At 42.9% G+C, this 9673-nt stretch overlaps 1 protein-coding gene across 1 annotated transcript in view; it reads right to left on the minus strand.

Annotated features, from left to right (window-relative positions):
- Window positions 1-7330, minus strand: part of GARS1 (glycyl-tRNA synthetase 1) — a 52718-nt gene extending 45388 nt beyond the window's left edge. Inside the window, exons 1-3 of the mRNA XM_085878546.1 lie at window positions 7065-7330; window positions 6649-6750; window positions 5397-5499 (exon numbers count right to left, since the gene is read on the minus strand). Coding sequence (XP_085734672.1) covers window positions 5397-5499; window positions 6649-6750; window positions 7065-7292 — 433 coding nt within the window. The 5' untranslated portion in view covers window positions 7293-7330. The remainder of the gene's footprint in view (window positions 1-5396; window positions 5500-6648; window positions 6751-7064) is intronic.
- Window positions 7331-9673: the final 2343 nt, after the last annotated feature.

Raw genomic sequence — 9673 nt, forward strand, 5'->3', positions numbered from 1 at the left:
GATCTCGGACCTTGATTTTGCAGATGATGCAGTCATCTTTGCGGAGACTTTAGACATCCTCTTGGGGGCCCTCGAGGTGCTGAATGAGGAGTCGGAGCCGTTGGGATTACGGATTTCTTGGGTCAAAACAAAGATCCAGGCTTTCGGTGACATCTTGGATGCTGCTGTCCTGTCTGTGTCTGTTTGTGGTGAGGATGTTGAGGTCGTGGATAGATTCACTTACCTTGGCAGTGATATTCATGTCTCCGCAGGTTGTGAGCCGGAGGTCAATAGACGTCTGGGTCGGGCCTGGGGAGTCATGGATTCACTGGATCATGGGGTGTGGCGCTGCCGGTACCTGTGCGGGAGGACGAAAGTCCGAGACTTCAGGTCCTTGGTACTTCCAGTCTTGCTCTATGGGTGCGAGACTTGGACTTTGACCAAGGATCTGAGACGGAGACTTAATTCCTTTGGTACCAGGTCTCTTCGGAGAATCCTTGGCTATCGCTGGTCGGATTTTGTGTCCAACGAGCGGTTGCTGAGAGAGACTCGGATGAGATTTGTTACCTGCATAGTCCGTGAGCGTCAGCTGCGGCTGTATGGACATGTGGCTCGTTTTCCTGACGCTGATCCTGCTCACCAGATTCTCTCAGCGAGGGAGTCTCATGAGTGGAGGAGGCCAGTGGGCCGACCACGTGCCTCATGGTTGCAGCAGGTTGACCATCATCTCAAGGAGATGGGGATGGGCCTGGCATCTGCCTGGGGGATGGCCAGACGGAGGCCCCTGGAGTACCGGCGGAAAGTGGACGCAGCGACGCGCTGTTCTGGCACATGCTCCCATACCTGACCTGACCTAATATGCTAACTTAATACGTTACATCTAACATACCTAATATGTTACTAATATGCACAACAACATGACTATGTCTATAAAATTCATACGATTGCAACGTGTAAATGAATAAATATATTTTGATGGTATTAAATAATGGAGGCATTTCGATGAAAAGAAATAAATAATATTCATAAAATACATGATATATCAGCATGAATTTAACTTATTGGTGGTTGTTAGGATATGCAGTAAACTATCTCTAACATAGTAAACAGCATGGTAAACTCGGTCGCCAATGAGTTTGAATATTTGAATGACAGTTTGAGTTGATGGTTGGATGGAGGTGCTGTGTAATGGACGTGTCTGCAAGGTAAAGTGTTTATCGCTTAATATATTATCATATAAAGTGATGTATGATTAAAGTTATCCAAATGTAGTAATACTTTAAATAAAACTGAATTTTGAATGAGGATATTGCATTGCTGTGTTGACAGACTGTCTAGACACAACTTTGAGGTTGTGGGTCCATTGATGTTGAGTAATCTAATGATGTGGACCTGTGACCGTGGTTGTGGATACACCGTTTCGAGAGGTTCTCGGTTGGAAGGATCAAAACCTCAATGAAAAACGGGGCCCAGCTGATGATCCGGAGAGTTGGGAAATCAGTCGATTGCTTATAAATTCAGGTCATAACTTAAAATAAAGGCGCTTTTGTAAGTACTTACCATTACATATTTTATCCGTGTGTGTGTGTGTGTGTGTGTGTGTGTGTGTGTGTGTGTGTGTGTGTGTGTGTGTGTGTGTGTGTGTGTGTGTGTGTGTGTGTGTGTGTGTGTGTGTGTGTGTGTGTGTGTGTGTGTGTGTCTGGCTTTCTTCGAGGGTTGGTGGTGCAGAAATTGGTCTTTATTTTGCTAACACCTGATCTAATTCGGTCTCTAATTCATACAACCTCCACGGCGAAATGTGAACTTGTTCAAAGGTTTCCCAAACACATACCCAACATGAATGATGTTATGGAATGTAACATGATAAATATGCATGATATCATCTCTGTAAATGGTGTTATGTAATGCAACATGATGAGTGCGTTTGTTGTTATATCTGTGAATGACGTTATGTAATGTAACATGATGAATATATATATATATATATATATATATATATATATATATGATATCTCCATGAATGATGTTATGTAATGTAACATGATGAATATATATATATATATATATATATATATATATATATATATATATATATATATATATATATATATATATATATGATATCTCCATGAATGATGTTATGCAATGTAACATGATGCAGATGTGATGTTATCTCTGTGAATGATGTTATGTATCATTCATCAAATATGTTTGATGTTATCTCTGTGAATGATAGCATGTCATGTAACATGATGAATATGTTTGATGTTACCTCTGTGAATAATGTTATGTAATGTAACATGGTGAATATGTTTGATGTTATCTCTGTGAATGATAGCATGTCATGTAACATGATGAATATGTTTGATGTTATCTCTGTGAATGATAGCATGTCATGTAACATGATGAATATGTTTGATGTTACCTCTGTGAATAATGTTATGTGATGTAACATGGTGAATATGTTTGATGTTATCTCTGTGAATGATAGCATGTCATGTAACATGATGAATATGTTTGATGTTATCTCTGTGAATGATAGCATGTCATGTAACATGATGAATATGTTTGATGTTACCTCTGTGAATAATGTTATGTAATGTAACATGATGAATATGTTTGATGTTATCTCTGTGAATGACAGCATGTCATGTAACATGATGAATATGTTTGATGTTATCTCTGTGAATGATAGCATGTCATGTAACATGATGAATATGTTTGATGTTATCTCTGTGAATGATAGCATGTCATGTAACATGATGAATATGTTTGATGTTACCTCTGTGAATAATGTTATGTAATGTAACATGGTGAATATGTTTGATGTTATCTCTGTGAATGACAGCATGTCATGTAACATGATGAATATGTTTGATGTTATCTCTGAATGATCGCATGTCATGTAACATGAATACGTTTAATGTTATCTCCATGAATGATGTTATGTTACGTAACATGATTAATATATCCATAATCACATACTGTCATGGCCAAAAATATTGGCACCCTTGCACTTTTTTCAAATAATGCACCATCTCTTCCAGAAAATTGTTGAAATTAAAAAATATTTTGGTATCCACATAATATGCATTTCTTTGGTTTGCAGTGGAGCAAAACAAAAAAGCTGAAAAAAGTACTAAATCTTAGCTTATTCCAAACAAAAATCCTAAAATTGTCTGGAGAAGATTATTGGTACCTTTTGGAGGTGGAATTGAACTCACCTGTGGTGAGTTGCAGGTGCCTGCAATATAAAAATCACTCATTCAACCAGTTTGAATGGAGAAAAGGAGTCATTCTGCTGTTTTGTGTGACTGTGTGTGCCGTAATGAGCATGGAGAAAAGAAAGAAAACCAGATAATTTTCTGAGGAGGTCAGACACAAGATTGTAGCCAAGTATGGACAATCTCAAGGCTGCAAGTCCATCTCTAGAGACCTTGATGTTCCTGTGTCCACCATACGCAATGTTATCAGGAAGTTTAAGGCCCATGGCACTGTAGCCAATCTTCCTGGACGTGGCCGCAAGGGAAAACTTGATCGAATATTGCAGCGAAGGATTGTTCGAATGGTGGAGAAAGCACCTCGATCAACTGTCACAGATTCAAGCCAACTTTCAGACAAAAGGCATGACAGTTTCAACTTGCACCATCCGTCACCAACTCAATGAAAGTGGGTTTTATGGTCAGAAACCCAAGAGGACCCCACTACTGAGAGAGACAGACGTAAGAAAGCCCGACTGGAGTTTGCCAAAACACACCTGAACAAACTACAATCATTCTGGGAGAATGTCCTGTGGACAGATGAGACCAAATTAGAGTTTTTTGATAAAGCATATGATAACTATGCTTATGTAAAACAAAAATGAAGCCTTCAAAGAAAAGAACACCTTCCCTACAGTCAAACATGGAGGAGGTTCAGTGATGTTTTGAGGTTGCTGTGCTGCCTCTGGCACTGGGTGCCTTGATTGTGTGCATGGCATCATGAAATCAGGAGATTACCAAGGCATCTTGGAGCACAACGTTCAACCCAGTGTCAGAAAGGTGGGTCTCCTTCGAAGGTTATGGGTCTTGCAGCAGGACAACAACCCCAAACATACTTCAAAAAGCACTCAGTAATGGTTCAAGACAAAATGCTGGAATGTTCTGAAGTAGCCAGCAATGAGTGCAGATCTAAATCCCATTGAACACCTGTGGGGAGATCTGAAAACAACAGTTGGGAGAAGGCACCATTCAAATCTGGGAGAACTGGAGCAGTTTCCACAAGAAGAGTGGGCCAAACTACCAGTAGAGAGGTGTGGGAAGCTCATTCATGGCTACAGGAAGCGCTTGACTGCAGTTATTTTGACCAAAAGAAATGTGACCAAATATTAACTCTTGGGCGTCAATTACACTGGGTTGCATTTGAAATATTTTTTTCAGAGGTCGAGGTTTTCTCAACGGTTCTTATATGTTTTTTGCATGCTGAATTCAGAAATGTATCTAATTTCGCTCAATCAGGTCAAGTTTTTATGATGCTATCTCAATTTTAAGGAAAAAAAATAATCAAAATTTTGGTTTTTTTTTTTAATTAGCATTTTTTTTTTAATTCAAAATCAGACTTACATTGACAGAAAATGTACAAACTATACATATAATGACAAAATACACTTAATGTGGAAGAAAGTGCCTTCTCAATTACTTTCATTTCAATTTCAGGAAAATATAGATAAATCGTTGTTTCTGGCAACACCCAACTTCAGTCGCTCCAGCAGTCGCTGTTTTCCTTCGTATTTTTAATGTTGAATTTCACATTAACGGTACTTGTGGGTTATTTTATATGTATAGTTTGTACATTTCCTGTCAATGTAAGTTCAGCATGCAAAAAACATGTGTATATATATATATATATATATATATATATATATATATATATATATATATATATATATATATATATATATATATATATATATATATATATATATATATATATATATATGGACCGTTGAGAAAACCTAGAACTCTGAAATGACGCAGACCAGTGTAATTTATCAATGCCATTTATTTTTATTTTCTGATTTAAAAGGACATGTCAAGTTCTGAATCAAAAACAAAGTTCCTGCAATATTAACAGTGGAATAAAGAATTGTGGAGACCAAATACTTTTGTCAATTTCAACTTATTTTTGGAGAAAATTGTGAGTTATATGAAGAGAAAAAAGTGTAAGGATGCCAATATTTCTGGCCACGACGGTGTGATGTTTTCTCTGTGAATGATGCTTTATGATGTAACACAACACAACCTCCACATTACATGTCGGTTCTTGTAATAACATGCACGATATGAATGCAGGAAGAGGTCGAAGTTATCGGCGTGCCGTCGTGCACAGTGACACGTCGAGCCGCACGGACGTGCTTGGTTCCGTCCACAGACACTCACCCCCGTAGATGGCAAAGGCCTGATCGTAAAAGAATCGTCTCTTTAACGCGTCTTCCATCTTGTTCCTGTCGATGGCGTCGTCCTGGGGCTGCAATGCCAATTCCTGCGGGACATCGGTATTTTAGAGGAGAAGCACGTACCAAAGCCGAAGCACGTGTGTGTGTACACGTGTGTGTGTGTGTGTGTGTACGTGGGTGTGTGTACACGTGTGTGTGTGTGTGTACGTGGGTGTGTGTACACGTGGGTGTGTGTACACGTGGGTGTGTGTACACGTGGGTGTGTGTACACGTGGGTGTGTGTACGTGTGTGTACGTGGGTGTGTACGTGTGTGTACACGTGGGTGTGTGTACACGTGGGTGTGTGTACGTGTGTACACGTGGGTGTGTGTACGTGTGTGTACACGTGGGTGTGTGTACACGTGGGTGTGTGTACGTGTGTGTACACGTGGGTGTGTGTACACGTGGGTGTGTGTACACGTGGGTGTGTGTACGTGTGTGTACACGTGGGTGTGTGTACACGTGGGTGTGTGTACGTGTGTGTACACGTGGGTGTGTGTACACGTGGGTGTGTGTACACGTGGGTGTGTGTACGTGTGTGTACACGTGGGTGTGTGTACACGTGGGTGTGTGTACGTGTGTGTACACGTGGGTGTGTGTACACGTGGGTGTGTACGTGTGTGTACACGTGGGTGTGTGTACACGTGGGTGTGTGTACACGTGGGTGTGTGTACGTGTGTGTACACGTGGGTGTGTGTACACGTGGGTGTGTGTACGTGTGTGTACACGTGGGTGTGTGTACGTGTGTGTACACGTGGGTGTGTGTACGTGTGTGTACACGTGGGTGTGTGTACACGTGGGTGTGTGTACGTGTGTGTACACGTGGGTGTGTGTACGTGTGTGTACACGTGGGTGTGTGTACGTGTGTGTACACGTGGGTGTGTGTACGTGTGTGTACACGTGGGTGTGTGTACGTGTGTGTACACGTGGGTGTGTGTACGTGTGTGTACACGTGGGTGTGTGTACGTGTGTGTACACGTGGGTGTGTGTACGTGTGTGTACACGTGGGTGTGTGTACGTGTGTGTACACGTGGGTGTGTGTACGTGTGTGTACACGTGGGTGTGTGTACGTGTGTGTACACGTGGGTGTGTGTACGTGTGTGTACACGTGGGTGTGTGTACACGTGGGTGTGTGTACGTGTGTGTACACGTGGGTGTGTGTACACGTGGGTGGTGATTGTCAGACGGACACAAACCTTAACATCGAGAGTCTTTTTGCGCGTTTTCAGCTCCGCCACCGCCTTGTCCACGTCCATTCTCGGTGCACCGTCTGCTTTGAGCTTCTTCACCAGTTCTCCCTGGCAGGACAGGTGTGCGTTGGCAAACTTAGAACCGGACTTCAGGTGTGCACAAACGGCACACACACCTCAAGTTGAAGATGCATCGCAGCACCACTGTATAATTAGTAGGTCAACATGTAGTCACAAAGACATCTGCTGAAACTCCATTAATATACTGTACAGTACGATACAATGACATATGTCGGTACAGTTACACTATTGTGCTCTCACTGTATATCTATTGTTAATCGTTTTTATGTATTTATTTATTTTTACAGCCCTAATTTCACGATAACAATCGCCGACGTAACTGCAGCCTCCCCGAACAGCACCTGCTCACGCACGGCCAGGCGGAGCGGCGCCAGACTCTCCTCCACGTCCATGACCGCTGTTCCCGACTTGTCTCGCACCGGATTGAGCCGCGATGTCGAAGCGCTCAGTGGAAGAGACAGCGGACACCGCCGAAGGAGGCTCCCGTTGGAGTGAGTGACTGGAGGGAAGAAAGCCGGAACGAAGACGCTTGAGATCGCGACGCAGGCCGAGCGGATCGCGCGCAGCATGTGCGGGGCGGGGCGGGGCGGGGCGGGGCGGGGCGGGGCGGGGCGGGGCGGAGGGGGCGGAGCTTAGCGCGCGCCACGTGTCCGGCTGATGCAACCGGAATCATGGCCGATCGGGTTTACCCAATCACAGGGCTTTGCCGACACCACGTGGATGACGTCCGCCGATCGGTGATCACGAACTGGAGTGACGACATTAATATCACATTGACTCGACTGTTTCACGGCTTGCGATGGAATTTGTCCATTTTATATTTCAGTTGATCATATAAATGAATGTTATCGATTTTTGGGCTTTTTAACCCCTTTACTCAGAGATCAATTAAAGGAATGAATGAGTGAATGAAAATGAATGAATATATAGCAGAGAGGAGATGATCAGGTTCAGGAAAGTCTCAGCACCTTCATGGAATGTGAAACGTGTGTGTGTTCCGTTTCCACTGCGACACCTCTGGACACATTTGGACCAATTCTGTCACAGATTTCCCAGGTGGTTCCGTTCCAGGTTTTGCGGCTCCTTCGGCAGCCGGAGCCGGGAAATCCCCATGAAAAATGACACTTGGGTTCACTTCCTTGTTGTTGTCCTTGGTGTGAATGACGCCACCTTTGGTGAAGTTGAGAACTACAGAATATGTTGAATTCCTCGGACAACCGTTTCACTGTAATCTGTGGTTGTTGATCTCGACCCTTCATTCTGGTGGTGTGGACCCTCCATTGAACATGATGAAGGATCGACACCACCACGGCCAGCTTTTCCCATCATTGAGGACAGGGACTTTTACAAGGGAATAAGAAACAATCACGGACCCTCATCCCTCCGCCAGGATGAACAGTTCACATTTTGTTTGCCACTGATCGGTCGGATCTGCATCCGGATCTTCACCAAAATCGAATCAATTCGTCCTTGTCACACGCTCAACCTGTCCACCGAGTTTCGTCTGAATGCGTCCACAACCTTTTGAGATATCCTGCCCATAGACGGACAAACAATTAGACAAGACGGACAAACAAGAAGGCATCAGGTGGTCGCCTGACACGTATGATGAAAATCATGCAAATGACATCACTGTCACTTGACCTTTGACCTATATAAACTAAAAAAAAAACATTGACGGCCTCACTTTTGTCCTTCGGAATCCTCTGGTAAAGTTTGACGAAGATAGCTGAAAGTATTCGCGAGTTATCGCACTCACAAACCCAAGCCGAGCTGATGAACGAGACAGACTGACATGTGACAGACCATAACAAACAAACAGACAGACAAACAAACAGGGGTGAAAAATGAAACTTCCGTCCACGTTCTGGGGTGGAGGTAACAAAGGATGGGTAAGCAGCAAGAGGTAAAGGTAACTGGATTTAGGGTTGTATTCATGGAGGGATAAATTATAAATCAAAGTCGTTTTAACTCTGTCCGGGAATCTCATGAGGTCTCATCTGGAATCGTGTATAGAGTTTTGGTCACCACATCTGAGGCAGGACAAACATTAGTTGACATGGAAGGACAACAGAGGGCAACGAGATTGATCCCGGGCTGAACTCGACTAAACTATGAGATTAAAACTAAACTATAACATTGAAACTAAACTATGAGATTGAAACTAAACTATAACATTGAAACTAAACTATGAGCCGCTGAAAAAGACAACACGTCACACATGAGAAAGCAGACAATTGCAAAGGGGATCTGATGGAGAATTATTAACATAATGAAGGGTGTGGACAAAATAAGTGCAAAATAATTGTTCAGCAGAATTGACAATGACAGGACAAGAGTGAGTCAGTCAAAGAGCTCCCTGTCGTGACAGTAGAGTCCGTGGATTGTGTTAAAATCGACCTGGATAGGCAGGTGGAAGTCGTGGTGATGGAGGAATACGAAGGTGGTGGCATGATTGTGCAGGCTTGGTGGACTTAATGGCCTCCTCCCTTATTGAAGTTCCTTGTATAACATGTACTATTTAATTGTCATCTATCATTCTCCTTCCAATGTTTGGGACCTGAAGGTTAAAAAAAAAAACAACCTTTTGAACAACTCTCCCACCGTTTGCTCTTGTTGTCAACTAACCGACTTTATAGCATGCGTTAGCAACACACTTTGAGGTCATCATTTTGAGACCATTTCTGGATTGTGGCCAATCACATGTGCATGGGTACTTTCAGAAGGGAAAGCTGTTCCTGATGCACTCACTTACAGTCTGTCTTTGAACTAACCGAAGAGGAAACCAAAATGGGCACTCAATGCTGTCGATATGCAACGCCACCACCATCCCTTCTGACAAGCTGAAAAAGAAACGAAGGTTGAAAGAAAACTTCTACAAGGAAGGATTCAGATACTCTGCAAACTTGAACTTGTTCATTTTCTGCCACTAGATTTTTCTCAATAATCC

Source organism: Eptatretus burgeri, chromosome 4 (genome assembly GCF_056783735.1).
Source record: "Eptatretus burgeri isolate ZD-2024b chromosome 4, Ebu_testis_v1, whole genome shotgun sequence".
Classification (NCBI taxonomy): Eukaryota; Metazoa; Chordata; class Myxini; order Myxiniformes; family Myxinidae; genus Eptatretus; species Eptatretus burgeri.